At 35.1% G+C, this 26005-nt stretch overlaps 2 protein-coding genes and 2 pseudogenes across 2 annotated transcripts; 3 read left to right on the top strand and 1 right to left on the bottom strand.

The window, feature by feature from the left end:
• Positions 1–724: 724 nt before the first annotated feature.
• On the top strand, positions 725–4296 carry LOC127900855 (ribosomal RNA small subunit methyltransferase, chloroplastic-like; annotated as a pseudogene).
• A 1541-nt stretch (positions 4297–5837) lies between these two features.
• On the bottom strand, positions 5838–8329 carry LOC127900924 (protein-ribulosamine 3-kinase, chloroplastic-like; annotated as a pseudogene).
• A 4942-nt stretch (positions 8330–13271) lies between these two features.
• On the top strand, positions 13272–14955 carry LOC102624464 (RING-H2 finger protein ATL39). The gene is made up of 3 exons (XM_006490945.4): positions 13272–13672; positions 14005–14108; positions 14392–14955. Exons 1-3 carry the CDS (start codon positions 13514–13516, stop codon positions 14702–14704), a joined length of 576 nt encoding a protein of 191 aa, XP_006491008.1. The 5' UTR covers positions 13272–13513; the 3' UTR covers positions 14705–14955.
• Positions 14956–18048: 3093 nt separating this feature from the next.
• On the top strand, positions 18049–18933 carry LOC127900854 (ethylene-responsive transcription factor ERN2-like). The gene has a single exon (XM_052436114.1). It carries the CDS (start codon positions 18049–18051, stop codon positions 18931–18933), a length of 885 nt encoding a protein of 294 aa, XP_052292074.1.
• Positions 18934–26005: the final 7072 nt, after the last annotated feature.

Here is a 26005-nt window from a genome sequence, read left to right as displayed (position 1 = left end):
TAATGTAGATTCACGCTTAGATATTGGAATGCAAGTGCCTTCATCATTAAATCAACAAGAAGAAAAAGACCAGCGGTGGCAAAAAAAATTTCCCGCCTGGTCCGGCACCACTGTATCCAGAAGAATATGATGTATATGGTGCTGGAAAAGTAGAGCTTGATATGAAAAAAGGTATCGACTCAATTATTCCTCGTAAGAATTTTGATGATCCTCTGGTAGATTTTATGTCATTTTGCTTCCAGTTTATTAAATGCTCACTCTCTGAAACTTCATTCTAGTTTAATCTCATTGTGGATTTTCTTTTTCTGTAGTGACAAGGGCTATGAACTTTGAACTTAGATGCTGGCATCAGTGTTTCCTGGATATCAAATTCAGCCATAAAGAAGGTGCAGGAAAGGATCGATAGTTTTGTTTTATATATTTGGTTGTTTCTGGATTAAGACCTTTGTGTGTAAAATAGTAACACAGTGGCGCTTCTCAATGCAGCCAATGCTGTGACCGTGATTTTCTCAGATTGTAAACGTTATTTATATGAATTTGATATCCCTTTATAAGGTCATTGACTCTGGTGATGAATCCATGCTATTGGATATTTATTTATTTTACAATTTCTCAAGTCAATTTATTTGTCAATGATAGAGCAAGCATGTTATATTATATATGGGGTCCCGGGTGAGGTTGATGGCTTGCCTGTTGGTTTCAGAGGAACGAATATAATAATAAGATGGGTGAGTTAGTTGCAGAAGTTGGTTGTAAATCTCTACCTGAACCGTCAAGTCGTTTCCGTGATTTATCGAATCCTCGGGACGTATTGTAGTCAGATGTACGGCTTGTCATCGGTAACATTGACGAGAGAAATCAAAGAACGAAAAAAAGGGCGAATGCCTAGTCCAATTTTTTTTTGTATAGACCGACTTGTCGTTCGTCGATGAGATTGTCACATTTCTTGGATTATAATTATTTAGCAAATTAAATTTAAATACACTTTTCTCTCTGGATTAAGAATGGAGAGCGAGCAAGGCAGGCAGAACCAGAACAACATAGGATAGCTATGACCACATCCACATTACTTGTCTTCCAAAATCCTCTCCTACCGAAACCAACACGCCCGGCCCACAGTAGCATCGCCGGCGTACAAAAGGAGCAGCATCTGCATGCATTGTTTGCGCAAGAAGCCAAGACGACGACTATCACGCAACTATTAAAGCCCTCCAACTCCAAAGGCCGGTTCCCAGAAAATCCCCTCGGACAGGTTCTTGTCTGTAACTTGCCTAGTTCATTCAACGGGGACATTTGTCGAATGCCTTAGTAGGCATTTTTTTTTTTTTTTGGCAGCAATTACATGTAAATTCTGAAATAAACGAAAGCTTGCAGCCGCGCCGCCGTTCAAGAAGGTGACATCGGTTAGAGAATGGGCCTGGAACCGGTTCTTTGACTAATGTTCTGTTAAATGCCGGCGCCACTGTCCTAGCCATCGAGAAGGTTACAACATCTCCGCAAATTGTTATTGTTTACGGCCATGATTATGAATTAAATGTTTAGGAATTTTGTTTTCGTGAGTTACAGGATCAGCATATGTTGGTCTTGTGAGAGAAAGATTCGCAATGTATAGACCAGCTCAAGGTGAATTGTACTTGTTATTTGTAGCTCTTGGTGTTTGTTGTGAGCTTAATTGCTTCAGTATGATTGAATTGTGCTAGTTTGAAGTCTTTATTTCGCTAATTAAAATCCTTAGGTTCTGCAAGAGGATTTTGTCAAATGTCACATCCGCCTTCCCATATGTTGTCGCTGTTTGAAAGAGAAAGTCTAGCTCAGGGTTTGCTAAGGTGAGAATAAGTTACAAATTCCTACACACATGTTATCTCCAAAATTTTTGTAGCATCAAGTGGTGGAGTAAAGATGCTTACTGTATATTATCTACACTTGAAACACAATGTGATGATATACATGTAACAATAATATGAAGTAAGATTTATATATTACATTGAGTTTTCAAGCTTGAGAACATTCTTTTAAATATATTATTCAACATTTGTCCATTTGGAAAATGAAATTCTCTTCCTTTTCTCTGGTTATCATTACTTTTTCAACATATATCCATTATTATTTATTCTGGGTAACCTTTTTCTTCTTTGCAGGTGGTTGCCATTTACCCTTAATATCAGTACAGATGTAATCAAGCAACTTCTTCCTATGGGTGACATTTTTCTGAAGTTGTTCTCTTACTTCAGGTTGGTATTGTTGATGTAATACTTCAAAAGTGCTGTATTTTTCATTTAATCATACTTCAATCCCTTCATGTAGCTCAATGGTTTACAACTGTTAAATTAACTAGTAGCTTTAAATTATTTTTTCCCCTTTTTGTACTATAATTAAAAATTTACAAATTACTGGAGTAGGGAGAATGAAAACCTGAAATAGAGTGTCAGAGATTTTCAAAGTGCCTATGGTTTATTGAATTGTAGATGATTATATTTGAAAATTGAAATGAATTATCTCAGAATTGGGAAAGGCTTTACTAAATAATCACCTTGTGCTTTTGAGTGTTATGGTTTAATCTAGTTGATCGACTGACGGTAAAGTTTGCAATGGAAACAGATAAAAAACAGTTGTTTCTTTATTGTGTTAAAGCTTGACCCTCTGCTTTGTGTTTATATTATAAATCTTTCTACTTAATGACTGATTAATTAAATTTTAGGAAGAAACAGCTTTGCGCTTGGTAGAACCTTCCTTGCGAACATCTGAGTACCGACCCATCAATATCTTTGTCAATTTTTATTCAGGTACTAATGCAGCATATTACAAATTCAATGATTTGCAATGAGTTTTTTTTTTTTTTCACCGTATTTTTATGTCTATTTTTTAAGCTAATTTCCTTTTAGCTTTAAGCTATATTGCAACTGAGAACTACAGCTGATGGGACCTAAGACTCTTTATCTTTTCATGGAAATGACATGACTTTAATGATGAAATCTTCAGGTTAACAGAATTGTTGCTGCAGGGTGTTTATCAGTAATCAAAATACATCATAAAAAAGTAACAGTTAAATGAATTGTCCCTTACTGATTAGAATGACAGGGACAACTTTAGGTAACATATGTCCCTGGAAACCCACCTTTTTCTAGTAGGCAGTGATTCATCTTGGCATCTTATTCACCTTGTTGTGGCTTGGGCTGTCTAACTGAGATCCTGTTTTTCAGAGCCTGAATCAAATTCAAAGTCCAAGGACAAACTTTTTCCCTCAGCCCAAAGTAAGTAGTTTAACTTGCCATAAGTGCCAGTACATGTTTGTCTTCTACAGTCTCTTTTTACATTCCATCAAGAATGCTAAGGAGATTTTGCATAAATTGTTGTCCCAAATTATGCTGAGATTGCTTGAGTTGCCATCAATACAGCTTGATAACAGTTAACAGTTTCTACTTTTTCACCATGGAGTCAAAATTACTTATCAGCCATGCCTGAATGGCCTGAGTAAATATGTTCTTCCTTTGTTTAGTGGTGCTTGCTTGAAGATATTCATGTTGTTTAAGATGTCTATCAGTTGAAATTAAAAGCAGGACGACTTTGGTATTCTTATCTTTAATAAGCCACCACTTTGTGCTCTTTATGCTTGTGTAGGTTGATGCAGCTGTTGTTACATTCAAGCTGAAGCAAGCTACAGATTATCCTGCAGTTACCTCCACAAAGAGCTTCTTTTCAATGGTTGTCCACTTTTAAATGTCCTTCAGTTTAAGCTTTTAACCACAACATCAAGCTTTCCTGATGATAGTGCCCTCTTTGTCCCACAAAATATCATTTTACCTTCTATTTTCTTGATGCTGACATACAGCAGAATTAACTTTTAAAACTTAGGGAAACATTAAACATGTCTTTCTACCTTTCTATGCGGGTTGTCTTCATAACTGATTTAATGAAGACGATTCGTCCGGCTAGTAAATATAGTGACATGACATTGTTCTCCGTGGATACAGGTCAGTTCTGCATTTAATGGAAAACGAAAAATGTTGAGGAAATCACTCCAGCACTTATGCACATCCCTTGAGATCGAGAAAGCTCTTGGAGATGTTGGACTTCCAGCTACCGTATGTATTATTGATCTGTGTCAATTATTCATTTCACATTTTTTTTTCAAAAAAAGGGCACTGGTTGAATTATTTGTTTGTTGTAAGTTTCTGTCATCTAATTACATCAATTGTATTCCCTTCAATCATTCATACAGTCAAGACCAGAGGAGCTAACGTTGGATGATTTCGTGAAGCTGCATAATTTAATTGTACAGGTGTAGTGTTTGTTCAAAGTATACAGACACCTTAGACTCTCTACCTTGTACAGGCTGCTGCAGATTACAAATTTCCAATCACATTACCGTCAACGGAATATACATTATTTATGGAGCACAATCTGATTAGTTACGGCAGTCGGCAATGGTTCTCTTTAAAAAAAATGCAGGTCTAGGTTCTTCTCCTTTCTCCATTACCAACTTTGAGAGTTCACCACAGGATGGAGGTGCATTGTAAGAGCTGTGTAATAAGGCAAACTGTACAGTGATAATTAATCTTACAACTTTAGAGGTATTTGAGGAAGCAACTTTGATAGCCCAATGTATGAACTTAGAATAAACATTTATTTGTGTTAGTTTTCCGAATGCATTTAGCATTTCAGGACGAACGAGAATTTATCAAAATGTAAAATGCAAATGGGGTTTGAGAACGAGAAGAAGATGAATCTTTGGTGATTAACATGTTTGTAATAATTAATATTATCTGTCTGAATGTTGTAAAATAAAATAAATAAACACAACAACAAACTTATAATTGATAGAGAAAGAAAAAGAAAACACCCCGGAAATCTTAAATTGAAAAGGCAATAAGTATATTATATTGCCGTCAAAGGCACTAGTGTTCGCGCATTTCTTCTGCAACTCTCAGCTCAGCCATGAAACTGATACACAAGATCCAGAGCTCTCAACTTAGTCCCATTAGGATCAAATCCATAAGCATTTGATCCCCAAGAAAGCCGTCTTCATACAAACGATTTTCCTCAGCCGCCGCCATAGAAGACGGAGAAAGCGGGCGCTTGGCCCTCTTGATTCTGATAAAACAATTTCTCATCTCCCTCGATCCTGTCGATTGTAGTCTTGGAGTTGTCTTCTTCTTCGTGATCACCCACTTCCATGGTAGCAGTCGCCGTCGCCGCGAGTGCAGAAGAAGAAAGGGAGTTTTCATTTTCAGTGGCTTGTGTAGGCAATTGAGTAGTGGATAGAAAAGAAAGAAAGATTACGGATTGGCTTGTTGGAGGTAAGAGTAAATTTGCATACGGTGGTCGGGTCAGTGGTGCCGGCAATTGTTTGGCCATTAGGTTTGCCCGTTCAAGTGACAGTAACAGCTCTGTGTCGGTTTACCGGCGGCAATGCCTCTGTCTTGCTTTCGGTCCGCGTTCATGTCATTCTTTCCAGGAATTTTATATTCTTTGATTCTTCTCCTCGTATTTGTGCTGTTATCGGGTTATGACATGAGTCTGTAGATTCCGAAGAGCCAACTGAGATTTGGATTCTAATGTTGTCTAAGCGGCACTACCTTGTTACTGTTGAGTTGTGCTAACCTGTGGCTTGGGAAGGTAGTTCAATCAAGAAGCCTTGAACACCTTTTCTTTTTTCATTATTTATTTATATGCCACTTATAAAAAACGATTTTCTATATTTTTATATAAATTAAAAATTAAAAATTATAATTCATTTTCTTTTTTGAAGCATTGCAAGAATGAAACAAGCCCTTGTCGAGTCTCCCAATGCGATTCATTTCTTGAAGCAGCGTTTCTCTGAAATCTGGATTGCAAAATTGTTCAAAATCAGCCACAGTAAATAATTTTTACATAGCTCTGGCCGGCTAGTAGCATATACAAACAGAGGTTCAGCCTGTATAAAATATACATGCATACTTTAATCCAACAAAGTTCATTTATAACCAACGCCTACACTTTCAACATTCGAAGATAGTCCATCTATTATTGACAGGGCGGATGAACGGTAGCCAGAACCAAAGAGATTGTAATGATTCAAGTAATGATACAACATGTAAAGATCCTCTTTTTTTCAAAGCCTGTTTGTTTCGGCATGACCTTGGTATAAAAAAAGCACAAGTGAGGCATGACCTGTTATAAAAAAAGCACAAGTGAGGATACTGGGGAAGACAAACCCAACGCGACTAAAACGCAAATGTTTGTAGGCTGTGGATGGAAAACTCAGGGAAAAGAAACAACAAATGAAAGAAAGACTGTCACAACAATACCAATCTGGCCTTGTAAAAGATCATATATACGGTGCTAATTAGTGCATTCATCATGTCCGCAACTTATTTGTTTGGAATCAATGATACCTCAAAATAAGAATTGTAGAATGATCCGCCAAAACCAGCACACCACGACATTCAAATTCAGCCTCATTATGTCCGTCTATAGAAGAAGATAACCAACAAATATAGAGAAATCAGTAACTTATGAGCTCATGCTGTCAGCACTTGAGTGATTCAATGAATGCCTGTAACAGTAAAGATTTCTCCAGACTTACAGTAACATGCTGGGTCAAGTATGACGGGCTCGCCATTTTTGTCAGAGCTGATATTCCCACTCCAGCAGGTCTCCATGCAGCAAGCATGGCTCTACATTGACCCCTTCAAAGAGAGGTGCAAGTTCTTCATCAGTCTGTGTCCTGTTAACAATGATTGAGATAAGCATTATTTTAACTAAATAGTAAGAATGGTTACCCCTATGGGTAGAAAGTGCCCTAAAAGGAAAGCAATGTCACGAAATCAATTACCTCTATTGGTAATAGTTGAATCGCCATACTGGTCTAATGCTAACTTAAGCTGGTAACCTAATCTATGCTCTGCATATAAACTCAATCCAATTGGATGTCCATTTGTTTATCTGGGGGAGGGTACTAAAAAGACCATGTAGATCAATTAGTGAGAATTGAACAGTTATCAAATTTAGTCACTGTCTTGAACTCTTGAAACACCATAACTAAATGGCAAATATGGGGCAAGATTCCGCTAAAAGACACAAACAATATGGATGAACACTTAACTATTATATATATATATATATATTAGAAATGACCATGGGCATAAGGACCATACCTTTCAATGGTATTATCAACATCAAACATAACCTTTACCGGACTTCCCAGCTTTATGCATTTTCAGCAAGCTTCTTCCCGAATACAGACTGAGAGCAATCAACAGTTTGGATATCACAAAGCAAATATGGTATTTGCTCTATTACAATGTTTAAAACTTCCCAGCCTCACCTGATTGCCTCTAGAAGAACCAAACTCAAATGAATTCCATAATGATATATGATCCCCAGTTGGTAGAGCTCCAACCATAAAATACTCAACAATAATTACACTTAGTTTTGTCCCAATGACACTAAATTCGTCACTGAGTCCAAAACAGAGTTGCTCCGTATTAAGATAAACTGAGACTTCCTAACCTTAAATGGCCTAGGTACTCGAATTGTTCTCGTTTCATACATAGCACCGAGACCAAGAGCCTCTCCCTCAAACATAGATGGTCCAATGCTCCTGATTCGTCATTTCAACATCATAAAATCTTGTAACTCCTTTAACCAGTAGCTTACCATTCAGCAACGACATTGAGTATTCAATTCATTAAGAGCGTTACATTCACTACTACCTGTTAGTTTTAACAAAGAAAGAACCAGCATCTGTGCCATAACGACTAGCAAGATTAATGCAACCACCACCAACAGGACAAATCTTTGTAATATGGGTAGCCTTTCCTTCAGAAAGAATCCATTCACGGATAGGGTCATCACTCAATGCTGCCACTGTCATATATCAAAAACTTGAGTAGCATCATTCCCTTTTAACAGAATTTTGCCGACACAAATGACTAATCTTAAATAAACAATCAAGTCGAGTGTTAGTGCTTAAAACCCATAAATCGGAAACTACAGTAGCTAAAATCAGCATCTAAAGATGATAACAAAAACAGCGAAACCAACAAATTTTGCAGCCTGTAAATGAACTTGTTAATAGTTACTTACTGGCAAATGTTCTGCGTTTGCTGAAGGAGATTCGAGAAGGAAGAGGAAGAAAAGAGCCGAAAGAGAGGAATCCCACGTGTGTTGTTGCCATCATCTCTCAGTCTCGCAGTCACAGACATTCGTTAGTGGGTTGCCTCTGTGTGGTGTGTTCGGTTTTCATTGGCCAGTTTCCAGACCAACGTTGTGCTGACGTGCTCAGTCTGTAGACATGGACTGCTTTTGGTGTCACGGTTAGTGTGGTCTAACTGAAGGGAGAAGTTTATCCTTTCCTCAGTTTTATTGTTAGCCTTTATATTATTCTATTCAGTAACTAATGTCATATTTTTACGTCATTTCATATATAGATATTTGAACATCGGTTTCAATATAAATATGGTTAGTATTATTTTTACTATTAAATATTTGCTGTTTAGAACATAAATTTTATCTTTTTGAATCTTAGAATTTAAGGGTGCGTTTGTTATTGTTTACATTTGTTATTTCTCATTAAGAAAATAAAATAAGAAAATTACATTTCGGTTAGGACTAACCATAATTAGTTTCTATTTTCTAACAAAAATGAAACCATTTTAATTTACACTTGAATAAAGAAAAGTAGAAATGGCCAACAAACCTTTTAATTACAGTCCTGACTCATCAAAAAAAGACTCATGCGAACTTGTACTTATGTTATGTCGTGTTTATCATGTAATCTGTGTTGTGCTTAATTTTTTTTTTCCTTTTTTTGCTTAGACTAGCTTGGCACACGTGCCATGTCATGCCTAAGAAAAGACACAAACATGCTTTTTTCTTTTAAAAAAAAAAATTAAAAGAGCATGCTAAACTATTGGCATACTTTTTTTTAAGCTCATATATTTTTTATAGATTTATATGCTTTTATTTAAATTCAATAGAATTAAAAGTTCAAAGCTCAAGTGTATATTTAATAATAATAAAAAATATAATATTATTTACAAATATTTTCACATACTATATTCTAACCAATCTCTAACTATATTTTTCTTTTAAAGCTCATGTGTCTAAAATTTCCAGCACAATCGACCTCGCGTGCTTACCATGCCGTACCACTTGACTTACCAAAACATTTTCGTACTGTGTTGTAGGTGTACGACACGTGCTATACCTGCAACCGTGCTATGTGGGTCCTTGAGCCCCAAAAAGGTCTAAAACTACAACTTTGAGCAATGTTGTACGGGTCCCACATCTCACTTTATTAATATTATTTATTTATGGTATAATTTAACTTATTTTCTTATAATATGCTAATAAATTTTAAAAAATAGTAGCGAATGTTATTTTAATTTTTAATGACAATAATAATTAATATTTTAACAAATATGACTATAATTATATATCCTCTATAATTTATGTGTATCATCCAATTAATTAAATTATAAATTATGCCATTTTATAACTATTTATTTGTTTATGTTATTTGATAAATTAATAATAATAATAATAATAATGAAAGAGGATCTAAACTAATTGGATATTGAAAAAGATTTTATTTTAACATTCTTTTATATTGTCTTTAAATATTCAAATAAACAATCAATATATAATTTTGCCAATTCATTTGTATACATCATTTTTAAAAACTCAATGAAGCGCAATTTCAAATTCACCAAAAATTATTTATTCTTATATTATAAAATAAATTTAAAAATATTATTTAAAAAACAATAGCAACCTCACTCTAATTTATTATTTTGAGTGCAGGTTAGAGTGTAGGCATTAGGGAAAAGGTTTTCTTAATTAGTGAATAAGAAAGTTTTGAAATTCAAAAAGGTTGTTCGTTATGATTAGATGGTGGATAGGCAAGGCCCGTGAATCGTTTTTAGAAATGCTTAGGAGCAGTGGGCTCACTGTAAAAAGTCTGGTTTCTCCTTCAGTTGACTTCACTTTCTTTCTTCCGTAAATTGAAATCGGTAAGCAGCAATTCTGTCGTGACCCTTGAACTTGAAATGGCGGATCCAGTTGGCCAGAGTCTCCATCAAAACTGAACCCATAAAGAGAAATCGCCATAGATTACACCCCGGAAGCATGCACTCACTGGCGCAGGACTCCAATTCGATCACACTCACCTTCGATCACCGCGGCGGAGCCAGGTGGCGCTCCAACCACTCGCTTCCTCTACGGCACCTTCAGCTCCCTGATCCAGTGCCCCAAAGGCAACACTAGTGGCCTCAACGTCAACATCTACCTTTCTTCTCTAGAAGGCGACAAATCCCAAGACGAAATCGACTTTGAAATTCCTGGGCAAGGGACAAGACTTTCGTTCAAACCAATTATTACACTACAGGTATATTCATTTATTTATAAGCCTACGAGCGTAACCTACCTTACATATCATACCCATCAACTCTTTACATTTTTGTCCATCTGGATTCGTAATTTTATTATTCAATGTAAATGTAATTGTAAATTTGTATTCTAGGAACCGGGAATAGAGAGGAGATTCATGATCTGGGGTTCGATTGTTCTGAAGGATTTCATGAGTACGTGATCAAGTGGGGTCCAGATTTGATCCAGTGGTTGATTGATGGGAAGGTGGTGAGGAGAGCTGAGAGGAACGAGGGTGATGGGGTTTCCCAATAAACCAATGTTTTTGTATGCTTCAGTTTGGGATGCTAGCCACATTGATAAGGCCAGGTGGTGTGGGCCCTACGTGGGCTGTGATGCACCTTATGTTTGCCTCTACCAAGACATTCATGTGCCCTGTTGCCACTGCGGTGGAGTGCCCTTGTGATTCTGATTGGTGAGTGGCGTATTTGAGTTGTTCTGATGTTTCTTGGGATTTTGTTCTTTCCATTTACAATGTCCTTTTCATAATCGTATTTCACTGTGTGGTGGTTGGTTGCTGTTCCTACCAATTGTATCTTAGCATATTTCAGTCTGTTGTAATAAATTTTTGAATGGTGTAATCTGATTTGCTTTCTTGTTTAGTGATGTCACTGTCTCAGGCTTCTTCTGTATGCTTGCTCTTGCCACTTTCTTGAAATATCTAAGCAATAAGATGTGAACTTGTGATTCTGATGGGTAGAGGAGAATTAATGTCTTTGCGCAAGTAGCTTCAGCGAATGTCCATGGAAACTGCCATTTTAGTATAGTGTTACTTCCAGATATTTTTGTCTGCTTAAATTGAAATCACATGCAAACTTGAGTCTCAATAAGTTGGCTATTTTCCTTTGGTTCTCCAGTTCTTTATTCTATCAGCCAATGCTAGAGGTGTCAAGTTTTCATAGCCGAAAATTCTGTCTTGGACTGCTTAGATGGTGACATAAGTTTACTTTATTTTTATATCTAATATATGTTATCTTCCTCATGGAATGGCACTTTATGTCTTGTGGGGGGGCACATTAATGTTCATGTAGGACTTAAGTTGACTGATTGGGGTGGGGATTACAGAGATAACAGTCATTGCACGGTTTGGGAATTAGCTTTCTATCAACTATTCATATGCTCTTAAATGGCTTGGAAGGTCGTTTGAGACCTATGTCAGTCTTGACTAGCTTGAGATTAATGTTCATGATGAATGCAAATTATGTCGCCTGGTATATAATAGGGTTTGTTTTTTTTGTGTGTTGAGCATTTTGTTGTAGAGGAGCCTTTGCAGCGAAAACTCAAAAGATGGCCAAAACACTGTTCTTTTTCTCGGATCAGTTAGTCTTTCTTTTCGCCTTATCCTCACATATACGGCATGAATTCAAAAGGATACTTTGGAAGTGAAACCGCGTGTTCAGCATTTTTACCTTTTAATTTCTTCAACTACATCAGCATAATCATCAAGTTGGACCCCCAATATCATACATAAAGTGGGATACCTCCTTTACCAACCTCAGGGGTTTTTAAGGTTCTGCTTTAAGTCAACTATTTAAAAACTTTCATGCTCAAATTCGGCAAACCATGGCTTGACTAGAGGGCAACTAATTTCTCATTTTTGCTTTTCTTTTCCTTCTCATTTTTTGTTCTATATTCTGTTTATATGTTCTTGCTTCCCTTTTCGAGTAGTTCACTTTGGCAATGGAACAGTCCATGTCAATATACCTAAGCATGCCCTCATTCCTCATTGGTGTTATTATCTGTTCTCAAGTTTATATGGTAAGCAAATTGTGGGAGATTTTAATTTAATCAAAGCTCCACGGCCCCTATGTCTTACCCTTTTTTTTTGTGGGAGAAACCCCTATGTTTTTCTTAATATCACGGAACAGGTACCACTTCAAAAGTTGCAAGCACTTTTTCATCTTCCGCAAAAGTACGCAAGTTAACTTGTGTGGTGGTGGACTGAAAATAATAATAATAATATTTAAAAATAAATAAATAAAGAGAATCCATTTTGGCCTGGACAAAACTCTTGAATTGTGAAAGCATGATTCATGCTTGAAGGATGCCAAATCATTAAACGCCAGCTTTCCATTGGGATACGTCTGCGCGCTAAGATTACCATAAAAGCAAATTAGGGGAATAAAAGAAAGTAATCCAGATAAGAAAATTAAAAACAAACAAAAACCCCAATTATTGGACCCGAAGACTGAGCCTTATCCAAAAGCACTCAACAAAACACCACCCCTGGACCTGGGATTCGCTGCCCTTCAAAATGCGCCTTAATTCAGTCAGAATCCACTTTCATCTCTTTTCTCTAATTTTTATTCTTTTACCGTTGACAAACTTGCCGCCATAACTGGCTGCGCGCCTCAATCTGAACCAACAGATATTTAAGGATTAGCATTTTCTTCTTGATTTTTTTTCTTCTAATTTCTCTTTATTTTAAAATTTTAGTTTCAAAAAATTAATCTGATTGTAAATAAAATTAAAAAAAAGTTTGATTATGGGACTTAATTATGGTGCAACTATGATACCATACTACAATTGTACTTAACCATTAAATTCAGTTGCACACATGTACTATAGTTGGATTCAATAATTAAGTACAGCTATGGTATAATACCACAGTTGTACCATAACTGAACCCTTAATTATGATATTAAAATTTAAAATTTAATTTTTGACCATTTATTTTAACCCAAAGATATTAGAAGAGAAAAATGGAATTTCAGAAAGCAGTGTCCACCGAGTTTCAACCCTTTTTAAATCCAGTGGGTCCACGTTAAATGTAGACCGCATTCGAAAAAATTAAACAAATAACATAACAACGATATTCGTTTCGATAATTATTAATAACAATGATAATAATAATATTAAAAAAAAATCCACTAAGACAATGAGCGTCCGCGTCTTAATTTCTACAAGTCTCCTCTCATGTCTCTTAGTATTAACTTTGAGTCCACCCAAAGCTGTTGGGATTCCTTATGCATAATTTTATATCTTAATCTGCATTGAAAATCTTTTCATTACTTCAAGAGTCTTGAAGAAACTCGCCGTTGTTTCATATGTTTGTAAGTCTTCATACTTTTGACAATTGGGTTCAAAAAGGGAGGAGTTTCAGATGTGGGGTTCAGGTATGAATTTGATAACAACCGTTATCGGATTTGGGATGAGTGCGGCTTTTATTGTGTTCATATGTACAAGAATAATCTGTAGAAGGATTCGAGGGGTCGAGTCAAGGCCAATGTTTGAGATTGAATCTGGAATTGATCTTGAACAGGTATATTTGTTTGTTTCTCTCTTTCTTGCGGAGCAGCTTACCCAACTTTATGTTCTCATCTATTGTGCTACCTTTGTTCTGTTTCATTTTCATACTTAGCCAACACGCACACAGGAGTTGCGATTGTTGCATGACACTAGTAGCACTAATTTTGTCTGATTGCTCTTTCATTTTTTGCCTTGCTGCCTGCATATCGGTGATTTGCCTTCGCAAGAATTATAGCTGTCTGCTTATACCACAAGTGATACTGGAGTATTTATTTACCATTTACTAATTACTTAGGTTTGTTTGTGATTTGGGACCTTGAAGAACAATTTTTATTTTGCTGGCAGCCAGCGCCAGGGCATCGGATTAATGGCCTTGAACCTGTGCTTGTCGCTGCAATCCCCACTATGAAGTTCAACCAAGAGGCTTTCAAATCTGTGGAAGATGCAGAGTAAGTTTAATCACCTACTTTAAACATAGAGTATTACTCCTCACTTTGGTATCCCCACTATAGATTGAGAAAACTGAAAGTTTCAAACTCTAAAAAGATGGCGTGTGTAAGCAAAGCAGGTGCGCAATAGCACTTTTGAGCAGAGTGTTGTGTCAAATAAAAATGTCTCTGTATGTTTGTTGTGTTTTGTGGGAAAGATGAGCGAGTGATACCCTAACCAAATAACCTTTTTTTTTTCCCTTTTTTAAGTTTAGATTGAGACGTGCTATTTTGGGTCCTGCAGATGCTCAATATGTTTGGGGGAGTACCAAGATAAAGAAGTGCTGAGAATAATGCCCCAGTGCGGACACAGCTTTCATCTCGCTTGCATTGATATTTGGCTAAGGAAAAAAACCACCTGCCCCGTTTGTCGGTTACCATTACAAGACCCTCTTGGAAGAAAGCATGCGAGGGAAGCTACATTTAGCATGGCCCAAGCTGTAGATAGTCCTGAGACTTCAATTAACCACTCTAGACAGTGGCTGCTAACTCATCTTGGGCATCCAGAGGTGAACGGCAACAATCAAGGGCACCTTCACTCTGTTCCTGGAAATTAGCTACATACTTTGGAGAATCAGATACAAAGCAAGCAGATTGGCACGGCTCTAACTACTTGTGGCAATGTAAACTCTTACTTCTTTGAGCATTTATTGGCCGTGTCCAAGTTTCTTGTATAGACCGTTTTGTACGTAGAACTACAGTTCTTTGTAGTGGTCCAACTGATTGCAATTGTTCTCAATTTGTTGTAACCAAATTGATGCTGTCAATGGGGACTTTGATCGACTGAGCAGTGTGCTATCTTAAATTATGTGATATTTATCAAGTGAATGGTAAGATAATGTAATTAATTCGCTCGAAACTCATTAAAAACTATCAATCACTTGATAAATGACACATCATTTAAGATAAAATTTTCGATCTACATGGACCTAATGACCTATCAAGCGGCCTCGAGTCGAAACCACATAATGTAGTTGCATAAAACTATTTAGTGAGTTTGATCTCTTCAAAGTAAAATCCATATTATCTATTTATGTTCTTGAAGCTCAACTTAGTGCAATGGAGCATATATTAATACATATGGGTTGGATCTATCCCAAAATTAAAGATCCATAATTGTTTCAAATCCATCGTGAGTCTCAATTTTTTACTAAGTAATGTTATTTCAACCCCTTAAATTGTCTCCAGAACTCTCACTTTTTAATTTATCTCATTATTTTTTAGAATTACCTTTATTAAAAATATTTTTATTTTTATTTTTATTCTCTCACCATCTCCGTCTATCTTCATGAACAACAAGCACATCATCATCATTACGAGTCAGGATCCTTTCCTAATCTGATCTTTTTTTTAGCAAATTTCATTAATATGATTGGTGGTTGATAAATTAAAAGTAAATGTTGTTAAATCCTAATCATAAACTAGCACTAAAATATAGGTGGCGTAAGATCCGTAAAAAATCAAGAGAGTTCAGATCAGAAGAGCATCCTAGTTGTCCCATTACCACCACCACTATAGTATATCTTACTCTTCATCAATCTATCACCTCCACCAAAATATGACGAGTTTCAATGTTAAGTTTTGTTAAATTTTATGAATAAGTTGTGGACTACACTGTTCAAACTACCCAAGATTTTTATTTATATATATTAAAATTCATGCCCAATAAGATTAGAAAAAAGATAGTCCCGGCGACGAAGCATACGCTCCTCGAATTACAGGTCTTGGATTTTGCTTCAAATAATGCTTATCATTGCTCTCACCGAATGAGCCTATGCCCCCTCCTGTACTACCAGCTACTAGCTTCAGGTGGAATAATTCAACTAAATCCACAGCTCAAAATTTCTCTAAATTGTATACAAAATTTCTTCCCCCCAACAAAAAAAGAAAGAAAGAAAGAAATCATTTCTTTGGTCCAACTGAACGACTAAATGTCCATAATTTACTGGATAAAATTTTCACAACGGCATGAAATTATCGAACCCTTTCCAAAAAAAATTTGGAGTATGCGTTTATGTTTCTTATGATTAGCCGATGGGAAAACGGGAAATAACGAAAGAGTAGAAAAGCCAACCAACAACGGGATAAATAAGATTCTATTATTTGTGAAAAAATATATTTTTATTCTCAAATGCTCTGAGCAGTCAGTGAATAGAAGAAGATTAATTCAACTCTCAATTTATAGTAATCATCGAAACATGGAAAATCAAATTTTGCTAGCAAACGTCGATTACGTGACAAAAATAATCGAGCTAACGTATAGGGAAACATGTTGCTTCATTCTACGTAAATTTGGTTTATACAAAATTATGTATTAGAATTATACAATAGAACACATTGAATTAATGCATTGGATTCTTTGGGTGATCACGAACTTAAAAATTTTGATGCAAAAATGCGGCAATTGTCACTATTTGGTTGTAAAGCAAAGTGATTGGCCAACTAAATTTTGTGGCACGTACAACGTGTCATTCCGCGCATGTCGTAGACACAAAATCCACCCATTACTAAACAAAACTCTCATTTCCACCAACAAGGGAATGAAAGAAATGGGAATCTAAGGCCACATTACGTGACTATAGTCCTAATCCAAGGGCCACGAATAAACGTGGAGACAAAATTTTGATCCATAATTACCCGCTCATCTTATGCTACAACAAATTAATGTTCCACAAATAAAGCTATAAATATGTTCAGAATAATGGGCAATTTGGTGAGTAAAGTAACAAGTAGCGAGCAAAACAAATTAAAAGACAAAATACGGGTTTACGGGGCCCACCAGTCATTCCATCAACAAGTGCTAAATTCCAACGGTAAGTTACACGTCACCCTTAATTAAATTAATTGTTCGCGCCGGATTTTTAAAATTCGGATCCAACGTCCCAAATCCGTTTCATCATTTACAAGCTGACAAAACCGGACCGCCTTTCTTCTGTCGCCTTGTCCCTGTAATTTTGCCTGATTACGTACGTTTTTGATGATCAAGCCACGGCTCTTAATTCTCAAATTAAAGAAAGATACGGGTTGGAGATGGAGATACGTACTGTTGTGGACTTATTTTTTTTATAAAAAAAAATTAATTAAGGAATTAGCAATAATTAGCAATAACTAGCAAGTGGGTAATTACTTTAGTGCATGTATCCAATTGACACTTTTTTTTATAAAAAAAAAATTATATTAATTTGAGAAATTAATATTTGCAAAAGGGAACAAGTCTTCTTGAGTGGCATTTTTCTATTACCAGTTATTCACGATTAAGCTTCATTATTGGAGTTGGTTTCTACTTGAGAATGTTATAATTAATAAAATAATAGGGTTTGGAATTTATGTTGAAGTGGGAATTGCATGGCGGAGTTTTATTATAAGCCGAGTGTATGGATGTGGGGCCAAGTCAGTGGAAGCAATTTAATTAGTTTGATCGTGCAAACGTCGATTAGAGGGACATTAAAAAATTTAGCACGAAAAGGATAAGCAAGTCATGTTGGTATGATGGGAGGTATTGTACACAGTTAATCGCGGTACGTACTGATCTCATGATTAGTTCTAATCAACAAGCGTATAGATCAGCTGGCATTGAACTGTTTTAACTTAATTAAGATCCTTAGTTTGAGCCTTAAGAATGTAACTAGGTTAAATATTTGTTGAAAAAACTTTACCGCCCTTATAATTTTACTCGGCTCGAATATGAATTAATTGAAATCTAATGTACTCTATGCATATAAAATAGTTTAATATACCAAAAATTTTATAATTTTCTTATAAATAGCAGCAGCCTAGTACTGTCTATGCCTCATAAACATTTTTCTCCCTCTTTTCACAAAACTCATCGGAAAATTAAACCCTAAATAATATCACATCCAAATACACTTGAATCTTTAAATATAATTAAATTTAGGTGCTCATGGCAGCTGGATCTGAAACATCAAAGAACCCCACAACCACCAATTCTAAAGGCGGTCAAGCAACAACCAAACCGGCTGCTCGTAGGTTCGTTGGAGTCCGGCAAAGGCCGTCAGGTAGATGGGTGGCTGAAATCAAGGACTCATCACAACGTGTGAGGTTATGGCTTGGCACATATGATACCCCTGAAGAAGCTGCAAGAGCCTATGACGAAGCTGCTCGTGCCCTACGTGGGGAAAATGCTCGAACAAACTTTGCATCATCGGCAGTTAACAATAATAATAATCCCCTAAATCATTCGGATTCGGGTAATTCCTCTCCCTGTGTTAATGGAAGGTTTGTGGCTCAATCCGATGGGCGCAACGGTCTTAGCTTCTCTTCATTGAAGGCCAAGTTGAGCAAGAACCTACAAAGCATCATGGCTAGGACTTCGGAAAATAACAAGAAGTCCACAAAGAGTAGAGTGAGTGATCATTTCACTTTTGCTAGTATCTTCCACTTTAGGAGCTACCAATACCAAACCCCTGTGGATTTGAAGAACATTGAAAAAGTTGTGCAACCAAGCATCATCGTACCTCAAGCAGCTGACCATATGCATGACCCATCATCTTGGGAAAGCTCTAGTACTGTGTCTGATGGTAGCAGCACTGAGTGGGGTGGGTTCCGGCAACATGGGCTGGACTCCGACGGGCTGGATTCGGATATCGGGGAAGTTGTCGATCCAACCATGGGGTGGATTGATAGCCCGGAGAATATTGGTGCTTGCACTAGTGAGATTGAGGCTTCGAGGTCGAGGAGTAAGAGGTTCAAGGTTTCTTCCTCTGTTGTTGTTCCTCCAACGTTTAGTGGGTCCCCAAAATGTAGAACTGAATTTGATCATATATAGGATGCTATTATGATTATGAAGCTTCTTTAATTTCAAGGGTGCATGAGAAGTTATAATAGCTGTTGCTAGCCTTTAGGTTTGAAGTTGTTTCTGTTTTTATTTACTTTGCAGTGATGATGACCATCGATAAGTTGGTGATCTCTAAAGTGTGTACAGTGGGAAACTTAATTATGACACTTCAATTTCAAATAATATGATCATATATACGGCATATGTGTTCAATGATATACTGTTGTTAAAAAAGAAACTATAACGATAGCAGGCATCCATTATCTCTCTGTGGTTTGGAGGGGGGAAGTCCAGGCCAAAATCGAAGTTTACGGTGAAATTTAATACACTGATCAAAGCATGCACATCCAAATTAAAGCAGGAATCAATGCTTTCGAATGTCTTCACGTCATCCTGATTCGAGACTTCCAGCAATAAGATATTGCAACATTTATAGTGCTTAATCATTCAAAAAGTCTACAAAATTTATGCATTAGCCCCTTAGTTTCTTTCCTTCAGCAATCAGCTAGAAAAGGGGCCCGAAGGAACCTCTAATTGTAGATTTGTAGTCATTGGAATAGTATATGCTAATTTGATGCTATATGACTCAATTAATGAGCTATATATAATGTCGTAATAAATCGACTTTCATGCTAGTTGTTGTTCTAGCATGAAAGTTCCATTTCAGGGAAGGACGACGTACCATGATACTTTCTGTTTTGTCGAGCCTTGCTTTGGTCTCTGGTTTGATGGTTGTACGTGCTAAAAATCCGGTACATTCCGTTTTGGGCCAATAGAGCCTTGACAACGTGATTTTTTTTTTCACTTTTAAATTGTAAACCACCATAGGGTGGGGCTTAGGTGAGACTACCGCATCTATAGATTAAAATAAAAATAAAATATTTGAAGGAGGATATAAATCAAAACCTCCAAGCTAAAAAAATAAATAGCCAACAAAAGAAAAATAACGAAAGAAATTATATGAAGGTGAGCTAATGCCTAGACAGCCTTTCTGTGAACCAGAGGCACTCGGGTTAGCAACATCAAAGTTGAAGCCAAGACCACGCCGCTTTTACCACATTATATCTGCAAAAATTTGATAACAGCTTTCAATTAACTTTTCTTTGTGCTAAAGATAATACAACTAGTTGATAAGGTTTTACTTCGATTATTCTAGTAAATTTCAATTCATTTGTCAAATTTTGACATAATGTGTACATATATGGCATGATGTTTTAATGCTACCTCTGATCACAAAAAATGTTCACAACAATAACTTGACATAGAAAATTCTTCATTTTGCAAAATTATAAGATATACATGTTTTTGATGATATCATTCAAAGTAAGAGTAAGATAGTTCAAGCAGTCAATTAGCAATGAAAACTCACTCAAATCTTATTTTTGATTAAAAATTATAACTGTACATACAAAACGTAATAGTTAATTTTTTAAGGAACAAGTAAACAATTATTTAATTAATTAGGATTAAGATATTCATACATTACTATTAAAAGACAGAGATCTTTAAAAATTCAATAGAGATCATACGAGGAGAGAAATCTATTCCGATCAATTACCATTGCATACGAAAGGAATGCGGCCAGTGAAGGGAGGTCGCTTTCCAGTGAAGGAAGAACAAAACAACACAAAGGACAGACATTGGATTTTTCTTCGTAAACGTGGTCAGTGGTCACCACGAGAGTGCATGACTGCATGGTGCAATTAGTCCAAATCACGGTTAATTAATGGGGTACGTATAGGAGGCTTGTACTTCTCCCATTGAGTAAAATAATTATATTATCAATGATTGAATTTGAATGATCCTAATCGGACGTCTACGTTCGTAATGATCTCATAGATATTTAATTTCACTTTCGTGCTTTGAGAGTTAAGTTAGAATATTAAACTCCATCGCTAGCAATTGCTATCAATAAGGATAAAACAAAGTAATCGTTAAGCAACTTTCTTTTTCTTTTCTTTTTTTTTTTTAATTTTTGGGTTCTTAATTGTGCTTGACTGCTTGTTAATTAGTACATATATAATCAAGGATATGATTATCATCGATCGATCTAAAAAGTTAAAAAGCAAACCATTCGTATGGAAGCAAATGTGCGAAGTCTCAACAAAGTGTTTGCGGGACTTTATTAAAAGTGGGTCTGTCTCAACGTGTGGCTTAACAAGCAAGCTTCTGGACTTCAAATCATAGACTTTTTCGATACCAGCTGCTAATTAGAACTTTGAAGTTTCCTATATATCATATGGGAACTAGGGATGGCAAAATCTCGGGCCGGGTCCGGGTATTGCAATGACTGGATTTTGTCCGGATGCAACCGGTCTGGGTTCGGGTTCAGGCCGGGTTTTAATTCGGGTATCCAAATTTTATGTTTTTTAATATTATATGTGTATATATTTTTTTATTTTTTGGTAATTTTATAAGTTTTAAATTTATTTTAATAAAATTTGACATGAAAATATAAACTTTAAGTGTTTAAAACTTTATATATGTATAATAAATGAGTCAAATAAATATAAATATTTAAAATAATATATATTTTATAATATTTTTTTAATAAAATCCGGGTTTCGGGTTTATCAAGTGGTGTCCAAGACCGACCCGGCTTCATACCCGTACCCGGCCCACAACACCCGGGTACGGTCCGAGTCCGGACTGGGCGGGTATTTTTGCCACCTCTAATGGGAACTCTCTCTCTCTCTCTCTCTCTCTCTCTCTCTCTCTCTCTCTCTCTCTCTCTCTCTCTCTCTATATATATATATATATATATATATATATACACGGGCCATTCTTTATGCAGCTTGCACATTTGATTCTAATATGTATAGATGTTTTGTGAACACTGCATGGATTTTCTTTACCCAATTTCAAATTTTTGGCTCTGGTATCTTGGGAGCCTACAAAGTTGGGCGATTCACAGGTTACATATTGCAATCTTGCAAACCCTGAAGCAGCTATGAATGCAAGTACATGCACTGTGCAACCATCGAGATTCGAGTGTAAAATATTTCCTTAAAAAGAAAAAAAAAAACTCTCTTATTGGCTGATATAATACTTTTGATGTATTTTAAAATTTCTCTTATTAAAAAATGCAGAAGATGCATTAATCAACTCTCATTGTGACTCTGAAGGAGTAGAAAAACTTGTATACAATGATTTTATTACTTTAGCTTGGTGAGGTTTTAGAATTAGTTAATTGTGTTTTGCCATTCAGCAGAGTAGTAATTTTTTATAAGGACTATAGTGAGTCTTGCATCTCATAATGAGATACATTTCATGCATAGTATTGACTGATATCACCACTATAACAACACCACTCTAATAGGTTGGTAGAATTGTTATACACAAGTTTTTCTCCCCAACAATAGGAGAAATTTTAAAATACATTAATGGTATTATATCAGTCATACAATAAGTAAATAATAATATGATATGTTTGTATTTATTTTAAAAAATCATCATGTAAATGATGGTTATATTAAATTTAATAACACGTATCATGATATATCATGCATATGAGAGATATTCTAAAATTTCTCTTTCAACAAACATAGGGTTTTAGATTTTAATATATAAAAAACTTCTACTAGGTAAAACCATTTAATTAATTAATTAATTTTTGAAATATGTTAGATCTCCATTCTCCAACAACAAAAGTGCTTAGGCCCAATCCCATTGGCAAGTTATCAATTTGCATGGCACTTGTGCGCGGACTAATATAAACTGCCCTCAATATGTGAAAAACTAACTTCGAAAACAAAACTCAGTAAGAAGGGAAAAATAATTGAATTCAAATTGATATAGCAACTTTAATTCCATCTCTCACTCTGAGACAAAGAAAAGAGAGGAGAGGCTTACTTTCAAATTTTTTTATTTGTTTGTAGTAATAATTGACTTGGTTTAATTTCAAATAAAATATAGACATTGCCACACGGTCCCGCTAAAAGAGTTTTTATGTTGATGCTAAAATTAATGTATCAATTGAATGATATCACAAGTTTAAATGTTCATTTCGTCCTTAATAAATTTTTAGTTAAGTATTTATTTAGTTTCTGTATTATAAAAAAAAAATCTCAGATATTATAGTCGTTAATTATATCACACTCTTACCCTTATTTTTTTCTTTTCTTAGACAATAATACACTTGCAACAATATTCTTGGGGATATTAATGAAAAGAAAAAAGAATTTATCAAATTAACCTTAAAGTAACATATAAATTTACACAAATTTTATACTATTATTTTATTTTTAGGATAAGTTTGGTAAATTAATTTTTTTATAAAATAATTATTAGTAAGATTGTTGTAGAGGATACTAAACATTGTTTTAAGTTGACTGATATTATTGATTTATAAATCATTGTTAGCAAGATTGTTTTAAATGTATAAAAAATATTAATTTTTTCACTCTGATATTGATTGATTAATTTGTTACTGAATAATTATTGGTTAAGCTACTAATTAAGTTTTTTATAAATAAATAAATTAATGACAAGAATATGTTGCAAAAATATTATTGTAATAACGAAATAAAAACAAAGGGTGAGAATGTAACATATTTTTAATTACAAGATATTTTAAGAATTTTTTTAAAATATGAGGACAAAACAGACAATTAAGTTAAAATATAAGCATTAAACAAGCAGTTACCCATATGACAAGTTTAATATGATAGTAAGACCACACAAAATTGAATCGGTCATGTCTCAGTTTTGATATGGCATATTATGTTTATGTAGGTCCTTGATACATCTTCCATTTTGCTCAATGGAAAATATCACTTCTTTGTTGATGAAGATAAAATGAATGCCATATATATAGACACTTACTCATTATCAGCATCGCTTATACGATTATATATCTATTTTAATTGATAGAATTGTTATATTAATGTGATCTAGTGAGCATGTGGACACAATATAATTTTGTGGCTCCTTGTGAATAGTACTTAAGTTGTGGATCGATCAAACAACTCATATGGCACTATTGGTCATCGTAAGATGAGCATCATTGAGGACTAAATCATTATTTGTTGTATATGTTTAATAAATTGATAAGATTATTTTAAAGCTATCAGTTATCAAATGCAAAGTACACATGTTAATGCTAGTGATTATAGGGGAGTTTTTGTAATTGTTGACATGTCCCCTTAAGGAGGATTCAAAAAATTGAACCCTACGTCCTTCTTGAAGCGATAATAGACTAGAAAAAGGCCTATTGTAGCTTCTCATGGCTCTAGGAAAAAAAGACCTGCAAAAAGACACAAGGAAAAAAAAATTAGTGAAAAATATGATAGGAAAATGTATATAGAGAAGTGATCACACTCACAAAGTATCGGGTCGGATCCAAAGGACTCTACAAAATAAAGGACTACTTTAATTATTATTTCTATAGCTTATTAAGTTGTGATCTCTATATGAATCATAATTTTTTTATATGAATGATAATTCAATCATTTATCTACTCTTTATATCAATGATTATTGAATCGTATAATATAATAATTCTCTACTCTTTCTAATGCTTGTTGTCTATGCATTTATAGGTTTATTAGTCTGCTTGGGAGTGTGGTGAGATAGTTGGGCTGCCAAAACCCAGCTACTAAGGTGTTTGGTAACACTTGTAGCTGGGCTTTGACAGGTTAGTAAATTTTTTTTTCCAATTTCTATTCCATAGCTGTAACTTTTATTCCACAACAGTTGTAACTTAAAAGTTATAGCACCTCACTCCCAAACACACCTTATGTATTTATGATCCATATTTGCATTAGGAGTTGAAGAGTCATAGTCAAATGTGAATTGCAATATTATCCTTTGAAAAATAAGCCTAACCATATTAACGTTAGGAATAAGTTAAAAGACAAAAAACACAAATTATAATTCAATGTATTTTGTCATTCTAGTGTATTGAAATTTATATTTTTTATCTTCTACGTTATTTTTAACTTTAATATGATCCTGGATCTCTGATTGAAATCTCTCTTTCTCTCTCTCTACACAGACATAACAAGATAATAAATTATTACAAAATGACAGTCATCATGTAAGTGATATATATAATCTTAGAATTTATCAAATGAGTTCCTAGTTTTGTTAAACATTAAAGTTAAGCCTTTTGCTAGTTATATTATCTACTAAATCTTGCACGATCCCACGTAGCCACCAAATGGATCGAACCTTAATATATTTACTAGATAATTAGTTTGGATCACTCCTCTTACCGTCCGCACCACACCTATCACAGTGAGCCTCAAATGAGTTGTTTGAGTTCATTTGTACTGTATGAAAAGCACATTTATCGCGTGACATGTGATATGATATAAAGTATATTACACAAGATATGCTCTTTCATGACATCAATAGCATGAAGTATAATGCCTTAATTTTTACATATACGGCCATCGCATGAATTTAAGGATCCCATAAATAAGTTTTGCATGTTCTCTGTAGCATAGGAAAGTATTTTAACTAGTTTGCATATTTGCTTGGCGTGATCTTACACATGTAGAATATTTGCGTGGCAATTCGCATGCCAATTTTTGTGTCAAATTGCCTGTGTTTGATAAGAAATCTCAAGTGTATTCATTAAGCCTTGAGGACCTTTCAGAATAGTCCCGTTGAACTAGACTTTGACTAGAACTCAATCTTATTTAAGCTTACTTTTTTAGACTTAAAAATTTGGACTTTTGCTTGTGTATTTTTTCGTATCTATGGAAATCAATAGCCAAATACGTGGTAATATTATGATTTTTGTATCAAAAGTTGAAAACCTTTCGGTTTTTCTTTATTTTGCAGCAAACAACAAGGATTGGACTCCAATCATTGGAGTGTCAAATACCCTTCCTACTAATAAAGATGGATTGGCTACAGCGCCAAGAGGACATAAGATACACAGACCGATTAGCGGACATACAGCACAGTTCCATCCTGCCAACGCTGGGCCAGAATGGACGCAGCACATAACACGCACCTTGGTGATCTCGCTTGTGATCTCAAAAGGCCTTTCTCGTTTTCTGTCATTAAACCCATTGATTTTAAAGAAGGAAGCTATTGGCCTTGATTATTAAAAA

This window comes from Citrus sinensis, chromosome 3 (genome assembly GCF_022201045.2).
Source record: "Citrus sinensis cultivar Valencia sweet orange chromosome 3, DVS_A1.0, whole genome shotgun sequence".
Lineage (NCBI taxonomy): Eukaryota > Viridiplantae > Streptophyta > Magnoliopsida > Sapindales > Rutaceae > Citrus > Citrus sinensis.
The sequence above is the reverse complement of the archived record's forward strand: the minus strand, read 5'-3'. Positions and strand labels throughout refer to the sequence as shown.